Here is a 25,854-nt window from a genome sequence, read left to right on the forward strand (position 1 = left end):
TTCAAACATTGTTTTTTTGTTTTGTTTTTATGCCCCCGAAGGTGGGCATATTAAAATCGCACCGTCCGTCCGTCCGTGTGTCCGGCTCAATAACTCGTGTCCGGGCTGTAAATTTCTCTTTTATGAACAGATTTTAAAATAACTTTCCAAATGTGTTCAACATACCTAGACGACGTGTCGCATGCAAGACCCGTGTCCCTACCTCTAAGGTCACGTTCACACTTAGGTGTTTATTCACAATGGAATGCTACATATAAGGACTTAGAGTATAGGTGTCGTGTCCGGGCTGTATTTTTTTCTTGCATGGACATATTTTAAAATAACTTGCCACATGTGTTCGACATACCAAAACGACACAGGATTTTCAATCCCATGGTAAAGTTTTTTGACACATTAAGGCGACATGTGGTGCACTAAGAACCCCCTCTATTGTTTTAAACTTTTCATGTACTGACCTTGTCCATAGGTCAATGTCACATTCGGGGGCTTTCGTCACATACTGTGACAGCTCTCGTTTATTACTACTTTTAGGGAGTTAACGTCAGGATGTCAGGATTGAGAGTGTGTAATATTAGACTATTGTACAACATGATTCTTGAGACATTTGCATCAGCGACAGTAGGAAGAAAATGAATATATGAAAACAAATTCAAAAGGGGTGTAAGCCCCTTTACCCTGCTTTTGACGTGAATTCCCCATACTCAAACAGCTGTGAAAACCCCTGTACTTTATGCCAAAACATGTTATAATGTTTTGTGCTCTATGAAAACAATGCTTGTGGAATAAAAAATGAGGTTTAAACAGCCAAAACAAGTCTTTGGTTTAAGGTTGATTCCAGTTTACCAGTGTTACTAGTTTATTTGATCCTAAATTACTAGGGAAGGTTGAAAAAGTGCTAAAACATTCAAATTTTAGGGGTAAACATATATTGTGCCTGATTAATCCATTAAAATAAGTGACAAATTATAATGCGTTACCAATTTGTTATTCGTGACATGGAGATACATTTGCATGGGTCCTGTGAATACAAGATACACCTCTGATGAGGTCAATAATCCATATTAGCTAACTGCTAACAAATGCATTTCACAATATCTAGAGGACCATCTAATAGAAAGGCTTACGAGATGAAGAATTTCAGTTCGAAGTTCGCAAATGCAATTAAAAGTTTTACTAGGATACTCATATAAACTTTGTCGGACGACCGGAGTGACGCTGATGTGAGCAATCAAAATAGTTGTGACAAGTAAAATATTACATATACTCTAGAATATGAATTGGAAAAAAGTGATTAAACAATACACCCACTTATAAGACATACCCTAAATGTATTACAGAACAGGTCTGTCCTAAATGTATTGGCAATGTTCTGCACACAAAAAACGAAGAAACGAGTTTTGCAACGCTTCTGTGATGACCCACTAACAATGAGTATGTTTTGAGATGTCCCGAGGATAATTACTTACCAACACTGAATGTGTTTTGAGATGTTCCACGTAAAACAACCAACACTGAGCATGTGTTGAGATGTTCCACGTAAAACAACCAACACTGAGCATGTGTTGAGATGTTCCACGTAAAACAACCAACACTGAGCATGTGTTGAGATGTTCCACGTAAAACAACCAACACTGAGTATGTGTTGAGATGTTCCACGTAAAACAACCAACACTGAGCATGTGTTGAGATGTTCCACGTAAAACAACCAACACTGAGCATGTGTTGAGATGTTCCACGTAAAACAACCAACACTGAGCATGTGTTGAGATGTTCCACGTAAAACAACCAACACTGAGTATGTGTTGAGATGTTCCACGTAAAACAACCAACACTGAGTATGTGTTGAGATGTTCCACGTAAAACAACCAACACTGAGTATGTGTTGAGATGTTCCACGTAGAACCACCAACACTGAGTATGTGTTGAGATGTTCCACGTAAAACTTACCAACAATGAATGTGTTTTGAGATGTTCCACGTATAACTTACCAACACTGAGCATGTGTTGAGATGTTCCACGTAAAACAACCAACACTGAGCATGTGTTGAGATGTTCCACGTAAAACAACCAACACTGAGCATGTTTTGAGATGTTCCACGTAAAACAACCAACACTGAGCATGTGTTGAGATGTTCCACGTAAAACAACCAACACTGAGCATGTGTTGAGATGTTCCACGTAAAACAACCAACACTGAGCATGTGTTGAGATGTTCCACGTGTAACTTACCAACACTGAGCATGTTTGAGATGTTTTGAGATGTTCCACGTAGAACCACCAACACTGAGTATGTGTTGAGATGTTCCACGTAGAACCACCAACACTGAGTATGTGTTGAGATGTTCCACGTAAAACAACCAACACTGAGCATGTGTTGAGATGTTCCACGTAAAACAACCAACACTGAGTATGTGTTGAGATGTTCCACGTAAAACAACCAACACTGAGTATGTGTTGAGATGTTCCACGTAAAACAACCAACACTGAGCATGTGTTGAGATGTTCCACGTAGAACTAACCAACACTGAGTATGTGTTGAGATGTTCCACGTATAACTAAGCAACACTGAGTAGGGTTTGAGATGTTCCACGTAGAACAACCAACACTGAGCATGTTTTTTAAGATGTTCCACGTATAACGGGCCAACACTGAGCATGTGTTGAGATGTTCCACGTAGAACTCACCAACACTGAGTATGTTTTGAGATGTTCCACGTATAATGCACCAGTCAATTGTAACCGCGCCCCCAAGGTCCGGGGGTATACCGGGGATAGCCGGGGTTGTGTTGAGATGTTCCACGTATAATGCACCAGTCAATTGTAACCGCGCCCCCAAGGTCCGGGGGGTATACCGGGGATAGCCGGGGTTGTTTTGAGATGTTCCACGTATAATGCACCAGTCAATTGTAACCGCGCCCCCAAGGTCCGGGGGTATACCGGGGATAGCCGGGGTTGTTTTGAGATGTTCCACGTATAATGCACCAGTCAATTGTAACCGCGCCCCCAAGGTCCGGGGGTATACCGGGGATAGCCGGGGTTGTTTTGAGATGTTCCACGTATAATGCACCAGTCAATTGTAACCGCGCCCCCAAGGTCCGGGTGGTATACCGGGGATAGCCGGGGTTGTTTTGAGATGTTCCATGTAAAACTAGCCAACACTGAGTATACTATTTTATTAAATAAACTAAGAGCAAACCAATACATATTTTTATCTCTGATATAAATTTCTCGAAAAACATTTTAAACGGAACAAGAATCTTTTTTCATTTAGCCAAATAACTTTTTTAAACTTTAATTTACAAGAAATACAATATTTTATCGTGTGATCATATAGAAAACTCCAGTAAAAGTTCTAAGAGCTTTTTTCAAAATGAGAATAACATATATATAATACCAAATAAAAGATAGTGAGCTAAGCATAAGGGGCTTTGCGTGTGTTCGCGAAATGACCCCTGGCCTCAGTTCCTCGTAAACCTAACATATTTAAACATCTTATTTCAGTAAGTATCATTTTAGATTAATAATATTACACAAATTATACTAAATTAAAATAGTGTTGTAATCTTAATATTGTTATAAGGGACGTATTCGAGAAGATGCGTTCAGCGAATGGAAGGGCCTCTCCACTGTTAGCACTATCCTGGAAACATTGGGAGATTCCCTCCCTTGCATTGAAATACAGCCTATAAAACATTCTAACATAAAATTACAAAACGTGGATAAACAGGGCATTCGCAACATGGGAGTGACTAATTCTAAGTTAGTTCTTATCCCATTACATGTGATATCAAAATATATTTAGGACAAAAGTACATACAAACAACGTGGGAATACAACTAACGCATAAACGCACTAACGTTCAAACAATTACATTCATTATGGGTGAAAAAGCCAAGTATCCGAAAGGTACAGTATGAACATGTATAGTTTATGCACGAAAACGATTGAAAAATGTTGATTTATTGTAATTAGTTCATTAATACTACTTGTACAATGCAATTACAATACTTAGTTATACGTTTACATTTTATATTGTATTTTTGTACAGTGTCCTGTTAAACCTGTGTAGTATTGAACTATTGAAAGTTTGCTATTTTAACTAGGGTCGATGTTTTAAACAAAAAGTAACCACACTTATTATATTTTTGAATGTTATATTTTTCCACAGAAATGAACGTTAAACCTCAGACAAATACACAAATGTATTTATTTTTATATTGGACCTTTATGGTACTGGGTCTTTATTGTACTGGGCCTTTATATGGTACTGGGTCTTTATGGTACTGGGCCTTTATGGTACTGGGCCTTTATGGTACTGGGCCTTTATGGTACTGGGTCTTTATGGTACTGGGCCTTTATGGTACTGGGCCTTTATGGTACTGGGCCTTTATGGTACTGGGTCTTTATGGTACTGGGTCTTTATGGTACTGGGCCTTTATGGTACTGGGTCTTTATGGTACTGGGTCTTTATGGTACTGGGCCTTTATGGTACTGGGCCTTTATTGTGCTAGTTGTTTTTTGGAAGTAAGCCTTTTTGACCCGCATTTTTCATTCAAATTTGAACCTTGAAAAGTGACCATGTTGTAAATAGGTCATAACTTATTGAACCTACCTTGTACATACATCTATAAAACATTTATCCCATATAATCACATATTAGTGATGTTCTAGCTAGTGACTACTATTCATAAGGCACCGGTTATGTTAAAATCCAAAGTCAAATTGATCAAATGAACTAGTGAAGAAAAAGTCACAGACAGATGTCATGAGAATGTTCGACTGGTCTGCTAAGGCATCGTATTCTGTTTTCAATGTATACCCACTGCCCGATAACTCCTCGAACTGTCTATTGTACATACCCTTGCCGACTGACACCAAAAAGAAGTAATCCACACTGTTTTTGATGTTTCTGGCTGCCAAAAATGTTTCATAATTCATTCTCTGCGAGGAGTCAACAAACAACACCACCATTTTTGTCGTGTTTTCTCTCCCGCCATTTTCTCTCGAGAATTTCATTCGGTGAACCTTGTTCAATAAGTCCGTAAACGACGAAAAGTGAACAGCTCCAAAATCTGATGGGTGCATTGCGCCACCTAGCGGTATGTTACCTCGCGGACAGTTTTCGATCTCCCTGCCTACACGGAAGCGGTCTGTGACGAGGTTGAAGGAAGCAAGACTCTTCTCGACGAACTGAGAGATGGCCTGGGATCGCCAACTGCCCAATTCTAGCGCGTCATATACAAACAGTAAGTCTGTGTCCTTCATCGGGTGGCATACTGCAACGAGAACAGAAGCTTATAGTAAATGGACAAGTATACCTAATGTTAATAAGTATGCTCGGATGTCGGGGTTGTGAAGGTTTGTATCTACCCTAAGGCCTTGTATTGCAACATCAAATGAATGATATAAGCATGCATTTGTAGAATGGACTTGAACACATCTAAGAATTCAACTGTATATTCCCAGATATTAATTTGTATTATATGATATAAAAACAATGGTAACAGTTCTCACCAGCCTGGTCCCCAGCGAACGGTTTCCCATTGGTTGGCTCAACGGTGCACGATCGGGCGGCCAGCTTGAGACGGATGTTCATCAGCGCGCCAAAATCATCCACGTGTAGGACGTACTTGTCAGTTGGCTTGCTGGCGATGTCGATAAGCTCCTTTTTGTCTATACCTTCACCGATCCCGATGGAGAAAATTTGAACACCGACCTTTCTTAGCATGTTAGCCTCCGTCGCCGTAGATTCCGGTGATACAGATAGACCGTCTGTAAGAATTATAGCTATTCTCGCAACGATATCACGTTCCTGTACGGTATTCCCGTAAAATCCCTCCTCACGTAATCGACGTAACGCGTTCGCCGTATCCGTGCCACCACCGACATATTTTGCGTTATTTGAGAACATCAGAAGCTCTTGTTTCGACAAATTGTGCTCCAATCGGATAAGAAACTCGACGTCATCGCTAAACGTCATAACGCCGACACGCGTTTTGTTCGGCCCAATGTCAAGAACGTCGACGACACTGTGAATAAATTCCATCTCCTTCGCGAAGTTTTCCGAATTTATGCTGTAGGAGGAGTCAATGACGAAATAAATGTCGGCGGCCTTCCCGTCACAGTCTGGAAGTAAAGTAGTAAATCTGCATGAAGCGCATGTTACATTGCAGCAATCAAATATGCAAACCGTACGTATCTGACAACATGACAAGTCCACGTGTCATAGCCATAAAGCAACGTTGGTTGATTTTTCCACTAGGTAGAAAATTGCCTTCTTTTCTATGCTGATTTTTAAAAAAAAAACACACTAAAAAAACCCAGCACAATAGCATTTAATGCTCACTGAAAATATGAACACATTCAAGACAAGGGTCTCAATTTTGAATGCATATACATGTATTGTAATAAAGTCGTAATTAGAAGAGGACATTTAAAACAATCATTTCACCATGACGATTATTTAATCTATGTCGAATATGAGTCTCCAACTACGACTACGAACAGTCTCAAGTCTGAATGATTCACATTGTTTGGGTAAAACTAATATAATAAGTATGATTCTTTCTTATTAAGTAAAATTGCGTCTGAGTCTTAGAATAGACTCGGACTTGAAACCATGGCCCCAAGGGACTCAATGCGTTACTATTATTATAAGCCCAGTTATCTGTCGTATAGACGTACCTAGAATGAGGACTTCCTCCGTTCCTTTGAATTCTGCCGTTGTATCTGTGATGTTCTCGGGGGACCCTGTGGGAAAGTAAACAAAAACAAAAAGTTATTTACATCACTTATTTTCAATATAACCTAGTAATATTGGAGCGGTCGTTGTCTTGCATGAATGTTTGTATAAGTACAGGGTCAGTATATTCACCGCTCAAAAATTAAAAACAATAACATATATAACCAGAACATGTTTCATTTATGTTTTTCTATGTCTAATTTTTACAGTGACGTTTAAAGCTGTGCTCTCGAAGATTGAACGTTTTGACAACTTTTTTATTTTTTGTCTTGGAACGAACCAATTTTTACGAAAATACAGTTATATAAGACTGCTGACAAAAAAAATCAGATCACAGATTATTGTATTTAAGTACAAAAAATGATGTTTTATGCAATTTTCTTAAACCGTTGCTTAAGCCATAAAACATTAATTTTCGAACGAAAATAAAAAATCTACGATCTGATTTTTTGTCAGCAATCTTATATCATTGGTTTGGAGATATTTACGCAAAATTTTGCTCTTTCCAAGACAACAAATCAGATCACAGATTATTATATTTAAGTACAAAAAATGATGCTTTATGCAATTTTCTTAAACCGTTAGTAACGGCTTAAGCCATAAAACATTAATTTTCGAACGAAAATATAAAAATCTACGATCTGATTTTTTGTCAGCAATCTTATATCATTGGTTTGGAGATATTTACGCAAAATTTTGTTCTTTCCAAGCCAAAAAAATAAAAAAAAAGTTGTTAAGATGGTCAATCTGTAAAAGTGCAGCTTTTACATAGTTGTGTTTACCATTTTGTTAATTAATGCTTTCATTTTGTCAATTAATCAAATTAGTTTTTCAACTCATGTATCAGAAAACAATCTTCACCAAACATTTTCTTTGACGCGACTTGTAAAGCGCCGTGGCATTCTGCAATATTGCAGATCAAAGTACATAATTTGATATACATCAATCTTAATTGTCAAACGTCGCGACGCTGGTTATACCACATCTATTTCCTTAGTGGTCTATGTGAGAAACATTTTTCAAACGTGCAGTCTTCAAACATTAATCTTGACCTTGGCGCCCCCTAGCAGCCAGTATGTAAAACATGCAAGACTTCCCTATTAAATAAGCTTCAACGAGACCTAACATATGTGACTGGCGTGGGTCTCGTGTTTCTACAGAAACTGACGGCACGGAAAATATATGAATTACATGAAATGTCATAAATGTCTGACTACGGGCTAAAGAAATAAGCAACCCATCTCGAACTCGCATAATTTGCACGGAATTGTCTCGAAGAGAAGAATTTTTGCTTGTAGGCGGTGTAATACGCCAGAAGCAAAACATTTTCTTTCGACGATTGTTATGAATATTTTAAATCTTTTAACTCCTTTGGCAACGGACGTCAGTGGTCAGTCGAAGAGTGTTGGAATTATGAGTGGTGTAGGCTAGTAAATATCTCCTTCCCTTTGAATCATTCATAAGACAGTTGTACCGTTTGAGCTGCCCAGTCAAGTATTTATAGGTGATAAGAACAACTGACAACAATCGTTTGAAGAATGTCTTGCGTTCGTAGAACTAATAAAAGCAATTATAATGCATGAACAATAATTTCGTGTTTCAAGCCCGCAACTATTTTCGGGCTTACAGTAGAAGTTACTTCAAAAACATTTCTCCAAACAACAACAACAACAACAACAACAACACCAACACTAACTACAACAACAACAACAACATATTATTGCTTAAATGAATTATTGCTTCGATGACTTCATGAATCAAAGTCATTTAAGTATTTAATGTTGAACAAATATGTCTGCCCTATCCGGCCAAGACTGTTTGCATTTCGGAAGTTATCCCCCACCCGTCTGGGCGCCATCCATTTCCGTAATTGTTTGTATTATATAATGATACCTTTCTTTTTTGATTAAGTAATATTTACAGTCCACCCAAAAGTATTTAGAAACCTAGGTATGTTTTCGCCTTTATTGTTATTGATAATTCAAGTCAATATTTGTTTATTGTCGGATTCTATGTATAATATTTGAAACATAAGCTATGTATAGCTTTTTAACGACATATTTGGAGGTGGGAGGGGAGGGGGTCATTGCGGTGTGGCATAACAACGTAGCCTGCCCCTGTGATAATAATTACAGACTCACTCTGCGCACATATCCGCTGCTCCATGGTCCGTTTGATATAGGACATCTCAGAGTACTTGTCGATGCTGAAATAGTATTGGTCGTCAGGGTCACTTGCGATGCCTGCTAGTTCCCGGTTATCCAGACGCATGCCCACACTGACGGCAAACAGGAAAACCCCTTCGTCTTGGAGGGTCTTGGCAACTTCCTGGGTGAACCTTGGTACGTATCAAGTAAAACATGAATACCAATATCTATATTAAGTACATGTTCAAAAAGCAATTTAAGCAAGCATGAGGATAGAAAAAGGTTCACATTTTTAATAATGTAATTTTTGTTAAGAATTGAATCGAACCCTGAACACATGTGCGTAATTGGACAATGTATTGCTTTATGGACTATTTTGGGAGCAGTTCCAAATGTTCTTTTAAAGCATCCAACGTTTGGTCATCCTGCCAAACAACATAACATGAATTGCAATCGACCACTGGACCCTACCAGGTTTTCTGGGACATCCCGTCCGTGACGACAACGACGATTTTGGTCGTGTTATTTCGCGCACCTGCCCGTCTTTCGAGCATGATGTTGCGCACGAAGGCGAGGGCGTCCCCTGTGTTGGTCGTCTGTCCCTCGCCGTAGGTTATAGCCTTAGCCGCCCGCAACATCCGTGTCTTGTCTGAGAAAAAAATAAGATGATGCAGTACAAACGTATGATATTTGCTTCCTGGTGAGTCTTATCACCAGGAACCTAGTACAGATGTGCGGGTTGTTAATGGTTTTATGGCTTAATACACAAATCAGCCCAGAATTGATGTTTGGTATAAAGAACAACAGAGATCAATACAAATACATAATTTATAAATTTTACATCTGGACAACCTTGAAAGAAAGCAAAGCGATTTTACCAAAGTAGGTGTTGAGGTAAAATTTTGGCCAGACCCTATGTCCAAACGTCAGGGCCGCAATACGGGTGTCTTGACGTCCGGGGCCGACGTTGAACGTCTCAATGACCTACAATTGTTCATTCATTTTATTGATCCGTTTATGGCGATCTTCATATATTTAAATATGCAATAAACTCATTATGAGGTTATTGTCGAGCATACGCATTCGAAATATTTCCTATTTTTAGTAGACATTCGCCAGGCATTCCATTCTGCTAAAAGCACTCCTCTTGGATTACATACAATCTAATGTACAGCGAAAATAGTAGGTTTCAAAGGATAACCGACACAACTTTATCTTATATTTAAACTGACAATAGTTTAAGAGTTTTATTGATAGTTCAAGTGGAGTCCGTCAAGGTAAGTACATATAGACACCGTATAAAATATAAACTAGTTTTCTTATTTGTCACCGAGTTGGTACAAATTGATAGTGTAATCATTCACTTAATAATGTGCTTTTAAAAAACTCGTATTAAAATTCGGAGCCTGAACATCGTACACATGTCCTTACTGACCGAAACGGACTTTGCAAAGAAATTGTTATTGAGCGATAATCGAAAGTGGTGTTTGGACAGCGATCGCTTTAAGCGTGCTTATCTACGCTTAATTGTCTTGATATTATTTAAATACCATTTGTTTTATGCAGTGATATTCGATACTACCGTTTACCACTGGCACCGGATTTTCAAACTCAATCATTTTTTTTAAAAATCAAAAAAATCTTATAATTCCTTACTAAAAATTATAATACCGAATATGTAAAAAAATATTGAATTTTTTTTTAGATATGCACTTTGTACTGTGCATATTTAAAAAAAAATATTTTTCAATATTTTTTTACATATTCGGTATTATAATGTTTAGTAAGGAATTATAAGATTTTTTTTTGATTTTTTAAAAAAATGATTGAGTTTGAAAATCCGGTTCCAGTGCCGTTTACATATGACTCAGTAAATGTGCTCTTCAATCAGTTAAACAAAGCACGATCGAAATGTCTTTGTGCACCGAAGACATTAGCGGATTATAAGCCAAGTTTACTTTTTATGTCAATATCGAAGATAAAGTAATATAATACGCTTAAAATACACCATTTCGGACTTGAATGGTTAAAAATTTCTTAGGTGAGTACACCCAAACCACCGTGCTAAGATTTTAAGCTATATGTGTTTCATTTCTGAGGGATTTGCACATGTCTAAAGCTTGCACCCCTAAGTTACGCCCCCTCTTTCGGCAATTCCTGGATTCGCCCCTGCAAGAGGTAGCAAATTAGTTTCAACTCTTGAACGAGTTTTGTTGGTCTCCGTTAGTTTCAGCAAGTGTAATTTAATTGACAAGAAACCAATGCAACTTATACATGTTCGGAAGCTTTGCTTGGGGTAGTGGCCGGTCTCTTCAGTTCGACGATTTAATTTATATGACGAGTATACGTCAAATTGCTGATAGCGGCAGTCCAATGTACTTGGATAATTGGAGTTAAATCTGCGATCATTCAATGATTCAAAACCTGAATTTTGACAAGAGAATTAAATGGTTACATATCCATTACCTTCTCCATGAATGTGACCTCTTTGTAGAAGTCTGGTGGCCAGATACTGTAGGAAGAATCCAGGACAAACACGACGTCCGCCGGCTCGATCTCGCATTCTAAATACGGAAATGGTGTATTATTTTAGAGTTGGGGAGCAGTTTTAAAATAAAATAATTTTAAAGAAAGTTATAACAGAGTATATTTACACCTCGACTTCCATTCCTTAAATGAACTGCCTTTCGGCAATTGCGTTCATCAATCGATGAACGCAACATCTTCGGATATGTTCGGATCGCAATTCATCGCATAACAATATACATGAAAACTATTGATCTTGATATTGTTTGTATTGTGTCAGCAGGTCCCGTAAAACATAAATCAACATTTTTAAAAGTGGTAATTTATTATATTTTAAATGTACTGTTGCTATAAGTGTTTCAATTTTACGTTTTAAAGTGATTTAATGTGGTTGATCTTTTCCCGCGTTATTGTGACGTCATTTGAAAAAAATGTTTCCGGTTACAGTCGGGTCGTTCTATTTACAGAATGGGTAAGAACGGATAACTGAAAGGTTTTCTTATATGAAATGAAGTATTTTTTTAACAATTCTTGAATGAAATAATGAACTTTTGGTGTAAATATAAGGAATGAATTGCGGGGTTGATGTCATTATTGGGGATATGAACGCAATTGGGTTGGTCAAAGTACGCGTGGAGTCCTTCGGACTCCACTCACACATTGACCAACCCAATTGCGTTCATACCCCGATAATGACATTAACCCCGCAATTAATTCCTTAAATATAGTTATAAAGTGTTAAATTATGATTATGTTGACTGCATGACTTCATGCAATGGTGTTCGCATGTTTCATAGGTAAAATCGACCGGCGTAAACTTAATACTTATGATATATACACTATTTGTAGCGTAAACAATGCATTTTTACGAGGATGTAGCAGAAGTACTCAACAACAACCCAAATGGGCAAACATCCAGGTCCAGACACATTCCATTTGACTTCTGTCGTAATTGATAGAACAATCAGCGTCCATACCCTTCTGCAGCAGCGTTTTATCAATATATGTCAAGTGAAAATAATAGGGTTTGTCTGACCTCCAAGAGCTGGCAACGCTAATTTTAACATTGCTTAAAGTGTTTCTCTTGAGAACAGGAAAGTGGTAGGCATAGAACCGTGAAGGGTGCTTGTCTCCAGATGGTAGAAGAATGGCAGATAAAATGTCACGTCGAACTACAAATTTTCTCAGACAAATCATCTTTATATGTTAGTACTGAATGTGATTCACATGACGACAGATGCCACTTCTTATGTAATTTCACATCTTTCATTCTTGAACGTTATTTGCAGTACACTAAGGCTTATAAATACATTTGTTTCGGGTTACCAGAACCTACCTTCGAAATAAGCGCCGAACCTACCGTTCTTATAGTCATTTGTAAAAGGAAATAATAAATAAAAATAAGTGTGTGTTTTAATATGAAATTTTAAACGTCTCAAGCTTTACACAGAATATTTCTTTAACACCATTCCCCAAGGTGACAATAACGTTCTTATATAAAGCCTAATGAAATAAAAAAAGCCTTCCTACCCTATCTTTTTTTAAAAGGATGTACCTAGGATGTACCTAGGATGTACCTAGGATGTACCCAGGATGTACCTAGGATGTACCTAGGATGTACCCAGGATGTACCTAGGATGTACCTAGGATGTACCTAGGATGTACCCAGGATGTACCTAGGATGTACCTAGGATGTACCTAGGATGTACCTAGGATGTACCCAGGATGTACCTAGGATGTACCCAGGATGTACCTAGGATGTACCTAGGATGTACCCAGGATGTACCTAGGATGTACCTAGGATGTACCCAGGATGTACCTAGGATGTACCCAGGATGTACCTAGGATGTACCTAGGATGTACCCAGGATGTACCTAGGATGTACCTAGGATGTACCTAGGATGTACCCAGGATGTACCTAGGATGTACCTAGGATGTACCCAGGATGTACCTAGGATGTACCCAGGATGTACCTAGGATGTACCTAGGATGTACCCAGGATGTACCTAGGATGTACCTAGGATGTACCCAGGATGTACCTAGGATGTACCCAGGATGTACCCAGGATGTACCCAGGATGTACCCAGGATGTACCTAGGATGTACCCAGGATGTACCCAGGATGTACCCAGGATGTACCCAGGATGTACCTAGGATGTACCTAGGATGTACCTAGGATGTACCCAGGATGTACCTAGGATGTACCTAGGATGTACCTAGGATGTACCTAGGATGTACCTAGGATGTACCTAGGATGTACCTAGGATGTACCTAGGATGTACCCAGGATGTACCCAGGATGTTACCCAGGATGTACCTAGGATGTACCTAGGATGTACCCAGGATGTACCTAGGATGTACCTAGGATGTACCTAGGATGTACCTAGGATGTACCTAGGATGTACCTAGGATGTACCTAGGATGTACCCAGGATGTACCTAGGATGTACCTAGGATGTACCCAGGATGTACCTAGGATGTACCTAGGATGTACCCAGGATGTACCTAGAAGATATGTGGTTATATCTGTACTTACAAAATGAGCATAAATCAGGTGAAACCGAGGTTATCCTATTAGTGCAGAGTACTTTAATAGGTGCTCAAACATATAGGTACATAGACATAAGTACACACACATAACTTCACAAACACTACTTCACTTACATAAGAACACTTACATTAGTACTCAGACATAAGTACACCTCCATTTAAACAAATACATTAGTACACCTACATTTAAACAAATACATTAGTACACCTACATTTAAACAAATACATTAGTACACCTACATTTAAACAAATACATTAGTACACCTACATTTAAACAAATACATTAGTACACCTACATTTAAACAAATACATTAGTACACCTACATTTAAACAAATACATAAGTACACCTACATTTAAACAAATACATTAGTACACCTACATTTAAACAAATACATTAGTACACCTACATTTAAACAAATACATTAGTACACATACATTAGTACACATACATAAGTACACATACATTAGTACACATACATTAGTACACATACATTAGTACACATACATTAGTACACCTCCGTTAGTACACATACATCAGTACACATTTATAAGTACAAATACAGTTGTACACATACATTAGTACACCTCCGTTAGTACACCTCCATTAGTACACATTTATAAGTACACATACAGTTTTACACATACATTAGTACACACACATTAGTACACCTCCACTAGTACACCTTCATTAGCACACATACATTAGTACACATTCATAAGTACACAAACATTAGTACACATACAGTTGTACACATACATTAGTACACATACAGTTGTACACATACATTAGTACACATACATTAGTACACCTCCATTAGTACACCTCTATTAGTACACATACATTAGTACACATTCATAAGTACACAAACAATAGTACACATTCATAAGTACACAAACATTAGTACACATACATAAGTACACATACATTAGTACACATTCATAAGTACACAAACATTAGTACACATACAGTTGTACACATACATTAGTACACATTCATAAGTACACAAACATTAGTACACATACAGTTGTACACATACATTAGTACACATACAGTTGCACACATACATTAGCACACATACATTAGTACACATACATTAGTACACCTCCATTAGTACACCTCCATTAGTACACATACATTAGTACACATTCATCAGTACACAAACATTAGTACACATACAGTTGTACACATACATTAGTACACATTCATTAGTACACATACATTAGTACACATACATTAGTACACCTCCATTAGTACACCTCCATTAGTACACATACATTAGTACACATTCATAAGTACACAAACATTAGTACAGATATATTAATACACATACATTAGTACACGTACATTAGTACAAATACAGGGGTACACACACACACACACACACATACAGGAGTACACATATATTGATACACATACATTAGTACACGTACTAGAAGTGACACGTTCATCGAATCGTCTCGGAGGAGACATTCTGTGTGATACAACCCAGGGAGTTTGTAAGGAATTTTTCCTGGGAGCATGCAGGAGTTTCCATGCTGTAACTTGAAGCAATACAAATAGTTGTACACAAGGTTTCATGCAAATGCCATAGAGACAAACGTATACGCCAATACAACGTGAATTTTGTAGCCATCGTAGAATAGGTTTTTGACGCAGGCAAAACAGCCAATACAACTTGAATTTTGTAGCCATCGTAGAATAGGTTTTTGACGCAGGCAAAACATATTTTCTTAAACTAGAAGCAAGAAAATTAGTTGTTTTTAAAATATCTGTAAAAGGTTTAAATTGTTGTTTATATTTCCAAATGGATAATGCCAAAACAATATTCTGGGGTACATACCCAGGGGCGTATTCATTAAATATCTTAGTTAGACATTTCAACTTAGTAAATCAAACTTAATTTTAAGGAACCTAATATTCAAAGAAAATAGTCAAGAAAAAGGCCCAAATGATATAGGGATATGAAATAAGTTCATAAAAATTGAGAGTATTTCAAATATTTCTTGTTAAAAACTCGAAAGATTTCACTAACAGGCTTTATGAATACGCCCACAGTAGTCACAAAATTAAGTAGGGACAAGAATGATTATCGTGAGTCTTCTGCGTTTAATTATTAACAAGCCATGAAGCATTAAACATACATTGCTACATTCGGAACTCCTCGGCCATTGTTATCGGAAAAACGTCGGATGTATATGGACGGCTTACAATGTCAGAAATCGCTTTAACTACGCTGCAAGTAGATCGCGAAGTTATTTTAATTTAGCAGTTAAACTTAATGACTGAACTCTTTGGAATCTGAATTATGATTGCAATAATACACTTCACTAGCAATCAATTTAAACTCAGATCTACATTAATAAGCTAAAACAATACATTTGATTAATACTATTATTCAAAACTACTTCTACTGATGTACCAGCATACGTTCGCAGTTGTTTTCGATAAAATGGCCGAGGAGTTCCGAATTACACTGTTATTGAGACAAGAGTATGAACTAAAACTAAAAAGGTTGTCAAGAAAATACGCAAGTGCAAACACACTCAGACTAGACATCACTAATTATACACTTGACTTGACGCCGAACAACCCTGATATACATATTCATAGCTGTTTAACCAATGGACTAGTCTAGTGACAATCATAGACAAACAAATGCACGTGTACTTATACTTATTATTTTCCTATTTAAACAAGGTAGATAGTTATCAAGTAATATCAAGTCAAGTTTTAATCGAGGGAGGTCGTAATCATATTGAAGCGTCATATCAATTGCATGTTGGTGTTGGTAGGGTTATTTACCTTTGGTGTCCTGCCCACTGGATGGTGCTCCTAGGAGGCCAATCAACGACTGCAAAAAGGTGGACACGGTACTATATTAGCTCCAGACAGCTGAGGATAATAAACTAACCGATTTTGCAGAGGGCAGTTATCTTAATCTTGGTGTCATATTTTCGTTTTTTTTGCCTCATATTTGGGTGTATTGAGCTTTTACCATTTTGAGATTTGAAACCAAAGTCATTGAAATGACAGGAACGAACTTGCTGCCGTCCAAAACGTACCTAGAGATGTAAGATGTAAGATCCTGTCATGAAACGCGGCCTTGGGCCCATAGTATTCAATATCGTTCTTATCATGTAAGTACTATCACCGGTGCGAAACAGTGGCTCCAGCTCGTTATTTTATCTAATATGACAATTACGAGGGCTTTTTTGAGAAATTCGGCTGAAAATTAATGAAAATGTTCTACTTCCGTTTGTAAACATGCATGTGTTTGATGGGAGAATCGGTCTTATAACTCCATAAACAATATGTTTACAAAATAACCGAAGTACGTGTGACGAATAAACATATTCATATGGCACTGCATTCCCCGATTTCTAAAATGATAGATAAACTAATGAGTCATAACTACTTTTCATGATGATGTTCGTTCTTTTGCTCTAGCTCAGAAGTGTCATTGGCTCTTTTTTGTATACAGCTCCTAAAAGAGCTGGAGCCACTGTTTCGTAACCGTGTACTTTGTTACAATTCAATCGAAACACTCGAAGTATTCTCTTAAACATGCACTCTTAATCTAAATTCACTAAATACAATTGTTTTGATTAACGGAAAAGGATGAAAAAATATCGAAAACAATGGTTCTTATGAACGATATCGTCTTTAATTTGAAAGGAAGGGGCATCACACATGGTATTTCTACCTTATGAGACGAAAGTTGATCACCGAAAAATTGTGACCCACCATCATTTAATATTTGTGCATTTTCAACTTTTGAATGCACGATAACAATATTGTTACCAGTAATTAGTATTTTCCATTAATGCATTATTCCGTAAGAAGTTAAATGTTTATTACTCGAAATATGTTTGGTATACTTGTGTATGTAAAGACTTTAAATAAGAGTGTCACTTTAAACTTAAGTTTAATCTTAGCTTTTATTGAATACGGCCCGGAACTGTTATTCTTTTAGAGGCCAATAAAACGCGCCAAAGAGGAGCTTTAACCCATGACTTCTTAAGTGAAAGGTGGGCATTTATAACACTAAACTGTGTTCACCCCTGTTGAACATTAAACCAGTGTATGCTAAGATGTTGAGCTCAAACAGTTTGTACTTGGCTTTTAGTGTGGTTTTGTCTTTAGTTTAAACTTTATTTATGTTGTGCTTGTGAATGAAGTTGCATACAATAATGCACGACCTTGTGCGAGAGCGTGAAGAATCGAAGAAAACCTTTTCTGCTTTCAGCAGCTGTATCTGCGATGTTTTTTTATTGTTTAAATTACTTCTTATTTCAATAAACGATTAAACAAATAAGTATTTGTCAGGGCACCTACTCGCAACAAATCCAACTACTGACAACTGTCGGACACATTATATAGTTTTATGGGGAAAAACGGTTAAATCAATGTTACATACCAGTATAAATATATATTCCATGTTTGATCGAAGTAATAAGTCGCTCATATGTGACAACACTTTCTGGTGCTTTCGGCTCCAAGTACTACAGAAGGAAATGGTAATTGTACGTGTTGGTAAGGCGGCAGTATATATAGGCAATTAAGAACTGAAAACCGGAATCCCATGCCAATTAAAATCAATTGTTTGCTTGTGAGCGACTTGTTTATTCGTTAGATTTTTCAAGTGATTTAGTGAAATCCGCTTGAAAAACAAGGACGTTTAAAATAGCTCGTTGTAAAGTCCAATAGTTTAAATTAAAATAAAATAAAACCCCTTTATTTTCAATAAACAGGAAGGAAAAAGTAGTATGTGTCCTTATTAGGCGATCGTTTTAACTCACATCCGGTGTCTTCAAGCTTGAAATGATCATGTTACGTACATTTTGACCTGACATAATTAATATACAGATAACTTTTTATCATTTAACCTCATAACATGCCTTCCGTCGGAAGATAAGACTAAATAGGGTCACAGATTAAGACTGATACATGCATATTAACATGTGCACAATTTGTATTACACTTATTTGATAGGAATGAACTTCTGCTTTGGTGTCATATGACCTGAAACACATTTAGTGACATTTAACCTAATAATATTTATTTTTACTTCAGATTTTGTTATCAAAGGGGTCATTCCTACCAACGATCTAGCCTAAAATAACTACGCATTACTGCAGTTTAAAAATGTCTGAAGATCACTTTTGTTAAAAATCACAAATTTTAAAATAAAAATAACACAAACGGACAAAGAAGACGTGTACAATTTTTTTTTTTAAATCGTTGGTCAAAACTATTAAGGTTTTCGCCCTGAATCTCTCAGCGGGAAAGAAGAACGTATTAACAAAAATACCCGTCTTTAAATGCTTAATTTTGACCATAGATTATAAACAAACATAATCAGCTATAAGGGTAAGCCCCGTTGAACTGATTTTGATGATATTGTAAAATTATCTCCGGTATTGCAATATAGTATTTGTTCTATGGTTTACCAAGCACAAATGAACACATCAAGCCGATTTTTGCCAATACAATCCCGTAACAGAGGTAACCAGTTAAAGGACATCCTTGTCCCTTGTCGTTTATGTGTTTTCTTTTTCATGATAACCCGTTCAGTTTTCTGTATTTATTTTACTAATAGTTATACTAGTTAAACATTTTTAATTCAAATAGATATTTTTCATATTTAAAACAACAAAATGATTATATATTGGTTAACTAGTTTTAGTATGTATGGATTGATTCGACATAGTCGCATAAAATATACTTTGTAAACTACCCACCAACTGGGCCCGCCACTATTTTATATCTACCGCTTCACCTGATTAACATAAATGATTTATGACAGCTGATTTACTGATGTAGTAGTGGAAAACTGGCGTATTACCGTCCTTTTCATTGGTCAAATTATAACGTTGACCACTACCAGTGTTTCTGATTCGATGGATGGGTCTAGTTTAAATACTTTTGTAAAAAAATCCAGCAATGCAAATCTAAAAGAAAGCATACGTTTACATTTGCAGTTCCAAGCGTCTAAAATTAGATGTTCTCCTTGATTATATTATTTTAAGCTTTTTGTAAGTGTTTTGTTTTTCATCCTCACAGCTGAAAATTTCACCAAACGATAAAGCTAAACGTACTACCAATTTGACATGGCCTTTAACAAACATATCAAAGACCGAAGCCCAACATAGAGATACACATGACAAAACAAATATTTGTAGTACAAATGTAGTAACATTTATATGTTAACATCATTTTTCAATAAAAGTTCAATTAAGTAGTCAACGAAAATAGAACAGTTCATTATGGGTAGTCAAAGCAGTTTATCAGGGGTTAAGATATCAGTTCATCGGGTGCAAATACAGCATTTCATCCGGGGTTAACAGAGCAGTTCACCTTGGGTTAACATATCAGTTCCTCCGGGGTTAACGGATCAGTTCACATGGGGTTAACATATCAGTTCCTCAGAGGTTAACGGAGCAGTTCACCAGGGGTTAACATATCAGTTCCTCCGGGGTTAACGGATCAGTTCACATGGGGTTAACATATCAGTTCATCAGAGGTTAACGGAGCAGTTCACCAGGGGTTAACATATCAGTTCATCAGGGGTTAACATGGCAGTTCATCAGGGGTTAACATATCAGTTCATCAGGGGTTAACGTAACAGTTCATCAGGGTCAACATATCAGTTCATCAGGGGTTAACATATCAGTTCATCAGGGGTTAACATATCAGTTCATCAGGGGTTAACATATCAGTTCATCAGGGGTTAACATAGCAGTTCATCAGGGGTTAACATAACAGTTCATCAGGGGTTAACATATCAGTTCCTCCGGGGTTAACGTAACAGTTCATCAGGGTCAACATATCAGTTCATCAGGGGTTAACGGAGCAGTTCACCTTGGGTTAACTTATCCGTTCCTCCGGGGTTAACGGATCAGTTCACATGGGGTTAACATATCAGTTCATCAGAGGTTAACGGAGCAGTTCATCAGGGGTTAACATAGCAGTTCATCAGGGGTTAACATGGCAGTTCATCAGGGGTTAACATATCAGTTCATCAGGGGTTAACGTAACAGTTCATCAGGGTCAACATATCAGTTCATCAGGGATTAATAAAGCAGTTCATCAGGGGTTAACATAGCAGTTTATTAAGGATTAACATAGTAGTTTATTAAGGGTTAACATAGCAGTTTATTAAGGATTAACATATGAGTTTATTAAGGGCTAACATAGCAGTTCATCAGGGGGTAACATAACAGTTGATCAGGGATTGACATAACAGTTCATCAGGGGTTAACAGAGCAGTTCACCTTGGGTTAACATATCAGTTCATCCGGGGTTAACGGATCAGTTCACATGGGGTTAACATATCAGTTCATCAGGGGTTAACGGAGCAGTTCACCAGGGGTTAACATATCATTTCATCAGGGGTTAACATAACAGTTCATCAGGGGTTAACATATCAGTTCCTCCGGGGTTAACGTAACAGTTCATCAGGGTCAACATATCAGTTCATCAGGGATTAATAAAGCAGTTCATCAGGGGTTAACATGGCAGTTCATCAGGGGTTAACATATCAGTTCATCAGGGGTTAACATAGCAGTTTATTAAGGATTAACATAGTAGTTTATTAAGGGTTAACATAGCAGTTTATTAAGGATTAACATATGAGTTTATTAAGGGCTAACATAGCAGTTCATCAGGGGGGTAACATAACAGTTGATCAGGGATTGACATAACAGTTCATCAGGGGTTAACATAGCAGTTTATCAGGGATTAACATAACAGTTCATCAGGGGTTAACATTACAGTTTACCAGGGGTTAACATAGCAGTTCATCAGGGGTCATCATAGCAGGTCATCAGGGGTTAATATAGCAGTTTCTTAGAGTTTTACAGAGCAGCTCATCCGGGGTTAACAAAGCAGTTCTTGAGGGGTTATCTTAGCAGTTTATCAGGGGTTAACATAGCAGTTCATCAGGGGTCATCATAGCAGGTCATAAGTGGTCAATATAGAAGTATCTTAGGGTTTAACAGAACAGCTCATCAGGGGTTAATAAAGCAGTTCATGAGGGGTTAACAGAGCAGTTCCAAAGAGGATATAAATTTACTAGAGTTTAATACAGCAGTTCACCAGGAGTAAACATAGCAGTTCTCAAGGAGGTAACAAAACAGTTCACTAGGGGTTAACGGAGCTGTCTACTGAGGGGAAACATATCAGCTTAGCAGGGGTTTACATAGCAGTTATCCAGGGGTCAACTCAGCAGTTAACTATGAATAAACAGAGCAGTTTACAAGTAGATAATAGAGCACAACACTAGGGGTTAACTGGGGTTAACAATGAAGTTCAAAAGGGGGTAAAAGAGCAGTTCCCGAAGGGTTAACATACTGGTACCAGTTTATCAAGGGTTAACAGAACAGTTAACTAAAGCTTAACAGAGCAGTTCACAAGGGGGTTATAGATCATTTCACAGGGGAGGGGGGGGGGGTAACTGATACGTTCAATACGGGTAAACAGATCAGAGGAGTGAGTTACAGCTAAGTTAACTATTGATTAAAAGAGAAGTAGACCATGGGTAGAAACTAGGTGATAAAAGGTGAGCCAACTAGTGGTTATATATAAGTTAACTAGGGGGTAAGAGTTACGTTAACAAGAGGTAACCATATAAGTTCAATAGAAGGTAACAGATAAGTAACTATGGGTAACAGATAAGTTAACCAGGGGTAACAGATAAGTTCACTAGTGGCACGGATAGGTTAACTTAGGAATTCCAAATAAGTTTACTAGGCGGTTACAAAGAAGTTAACTAGATAAATTACAGATAAGTTAACTAAGGGTTAGCAGTTAACTAGGGGGTAACAAAAAAGTTAACTAGGCGGTAACAAATAAATTTACTAGGGGGTAACAAAAAAGGTCAACTAGGCTGTAACAGATAAGTTAACTAGGGGGTAACAGATAAGTTAACTAGGGGGTAACAAAAAAGTTAACTAGGGGGTAACAGATAAGTTAACTAGGGGGTAACAAAAAAGTTAACTAGGCGATAACAGATAAGTAAACTAAAGGATAACATATAAGTTAACTAGGGGGAAACAGATAAGTTAGCTTGGGGGTAACAGATAAATTAACAAGGGGTAACAGTTAAGCTAACAAGGGTATTACAGATAAGTTAACTAGGGGATTTCAGCTAAGTTAAATATGGGTTACAGATAAGTTGACAAGGGGGTAACACAAAAGTCACATATAGAATAACAAGACAGATATGTTAACTAGGGGATAGAATAGAAATTCACTTGGGGTTGACAGGTGAGTTAAATATAGATTTACAGAGAAGTTAGCAGAATAATGCACAGCGCAGTTCCCATATGATTAACGGGGTAGTTCAGTATGGAGTAACATAGCAGTTCACTGGGGGCACACTTGGGGTTAGCAACTGTTTTCGAGCCTTACATTTGTCCAACATTCTAAATGAATCAAAAAGTCATCACGATAGTTTGTTTTAACTGTATTGGTAAACAATCAAATGTAAAACACGAATCAAATAAACGTGCATGTTAAGTGTGTGTACATAATGACAGGATACGTACATCGCCAACGGCCGAATCCACCATAGGTGACTCCTCCAAGGAACAATCTAATCGGGCATTAGAAATCACCCGACATGTGCAGCACACCTCAGTCCATGTATAATGTACTAGTCAAATTTAACCACGGCCCCCCAGTTCCGGGGGTATACCGGGGATAGCGGGGGAAATGGGTCGTGACTTTACCTTCCAGGTGGCCCCGCAGTGCCCGGTAAATGTGGTGGTTTTGTCTTCGCGCCAAAAATAGCGCGGAATAAGCCTTTCCTAGGGTCACTGGGATTCGGGGGCATTTGGCGGGGATTTTACCAGCAGTATGTCCCCGCAGGCTTGGATTTTACCCGGGCTTGGCTGGACCGAAAGTCCTCGCTATTGCCCGGACTTGGGAGTGGTGTGTGGGTTGTGGGGGGGGGGGGCTTGATTACATTTGACTGGTGCATAAAAGATACACTCATAATAAGTTTGCTGGTGATTAAATGATTGTTCATTAAAGGAAGGCAAACCAAGTCACTTAAATGGTGAAAAACACAAACAAACTTATGGGACAGCATATTTCTTCGAGATGTCCATATAAATTGAAAAAAGTAATGATGAGTGCCAAGCTACGATTGTTGTTTCAGCTATCTGATTTTAAATTAGCTTAAACATAACTGATATCGGTTTTAAGGATTTATATTCCTGATTCAAATGATGATTCATCTCTTTATTTTCCTTTGATATTCATTTATCGTTTTGTTTAAAACACCAAACTAGTTTAGGTCCTTCCGTGACCAGCGTTTAGACGATAATTTGTAGTTACGTCGGAGCAAAAGAAACAAAATATTTCCAGATAATATAACATGGTTCATCTTGGAAACAGAACACCGATTATGCAGGCCGTTGACAGTATTGCACTGTCCATTTCTGTCAGTGAACAGTTTCAATCACACCGACAGTATGAGACGGCTTAAGTATAGTGATATCTCATTTTATGAAACATAACCATTATGTTGATAAATACATAGAAAAGTGACTGAATATCATTTTCACAGATTCAGACAGAGAGTGATGTCATAAGGACATTATGCAACACTTTGACTAAGTTTACCGTGTGAGTAAGCATTTCAAAAGGGCTGGCCGGAAGGTTGTGGGTTGTAAGGGAAATTGCAGCTCATTCACTTAATGATGTGGGCAGACACAAGTGGGAATATTGTCAGCTTTCGCCACTTGACCTGCTTCTTTAAACCATGCCTGAAATCACTGACATTCATGATTACTTGTGATGAAACGTGTATTTAAGTCGATCACTTGGAGTATTCGTTCACAACAACAATACTAAGTAGAATGAAAACAATACTTATGACAAGAATTTGCATAACCTCTGACCCACGGATTTCATTTGCTCTTCAGCTAAAGTGTTTATAGAGTGTGTGTATCTAACAATACATTAACTGTGCCATGACGGTAAACCCTTATAATATGCTAGCAATAGCGTTGGCGTCCCACTGAAATAACACACTTAATGAACCTAATTAACGATTAAATGTAATAGCTTTCTAAACCATTGAGTCCGTTCGGCGATCACATCGGCGGGACAAACGCGTAAGCACCAAATACGGAGGACGTTGTAGGTGATGAAAATGCATTATCTTTACCGTTCTGTTGTTATGCAACTCGAGCTTTGTGAATGATTCCAGGTGTCTTGTGGCTCAATTTCAAATAAAATAAAATAATGTTAGTTACGTTCTTTATAAGTAGAGTAACGGCTCTCAGTAGTTAATCTGTTTTATCGCTGCACCATTTACAAATCACTCATCAATTATGAGTTGCATGTTACCAACGCATAATGTACCAAAAGAAAGGATGATGCAACTTCTATGAAACACAAATTGCCTATGACATACTCGATCTGCATGTTATTGGTCAGTGCCACCCACTTCCCGGGCGATACAACACTTTCAAACCATCTCCCAGGTGAAAAAAAAACACGGTCAATCCCTTTCTTGGTAAAACACCGCCAACCTCCACCTGGGTGGTGCAATACTCTAAGCCCTCTTCCCTGGTGGTGCAACAGTGTCAAGCCCATTTCCGGGCGGTACAACACTATCGAACCACCTCCCGGATAAAAACACAGTCAGTTCCCTTCCCGGATGGTGAAACACCGTCAACTACCACTGGGTATTGAAACAATCTCAGCCCCACTACCTGTTGGGGGCAACTGCGTTAACAGCGACAACCACCTTTCCGGGCGAAAAACGCCGTCAAACAAAACTGGTTCAACACTGACAACTTCCTACTGGGCGGTTCAACAATGTCAACCCACTATCCAGGCGGTTCAACACTGACAACTTCCTACTGGGCGGTTCAACA

General features: G+C 37.8%; 1 protein-coding gene across 1 annotated transcript; it reads right to left on the minus strand.

Moving 5' to 3' along the window:
• Positions 1–3,157: 3,157 nt before the first annotated feature.
• On the minus strand, positions 3,158–18,491 carry LOC128241417 (collagen alpha-4(VI) chain-like). The gene is made up of 9 exons (XM_052958336.1): positions 18,381–18,491; positions 16,766–16,814; positions 11,355–11,452; positions 9,767–9,872; positions 9,360–9,537; positions 8,883–9,079; positions 6,684–6,749; positions 5,514–6,125; positions 3,158–5,275 (listed from the first exon to the last, which is right to left on the minus strand). Exons 1-9 carry the CDS (start codon positions 18,426–18,428, stop codon positions 4,704–4,706), a joined length of 1,926 nt encoding a protein of 641 aa, XP_052814296.1. The 5' UTR covers positions 18,429–18,491; the 3' UTR covers positions 3,158–4,703.
• Positions 18,492–25,854: the final 7,363 nt, after the last annotated feature.

Source organism: Mya arenaria, chromosome 7, assembly GCF_026914265.1.
Source record: "Mya arenaria isolate MELC-2E11 chromosome 7, ASM2691426v1".
Classification (NCBI taxonomy): domain Eukaryota; kingdom Metazoa; phylum Mollusca; class Bivalvia; order Myida; family Myidae; genus Mya; species Mya arenaria.

What these genes read in the sequence shown, in the direction of transcription:
- LOC128241417 (XM_052958336.1), bottom strand. Translation starts at nt 18,428, where the DNA reads ATGAGCGACTTATTACTTCGATCAAACATGGAATATATATTTATACTG. An exon ending in TGGAATATATATTTATACTG is followed by an intron (nt 16,815 to 18,380) that starts GTATGTAACATT and finishes ACCTTTTTGCAG; the next exon opens with TCGTTGATTGGCCTCCTAGG. An exon ending in CAGTGGGCAGGACACCAAAG is followed by an intron (nt 11,453 to 16,765) that starts GTAAATAACCCT and finishes TTCCGTATTTAG; the next exon opens with AATGCGAGATCGAGCCGGCG.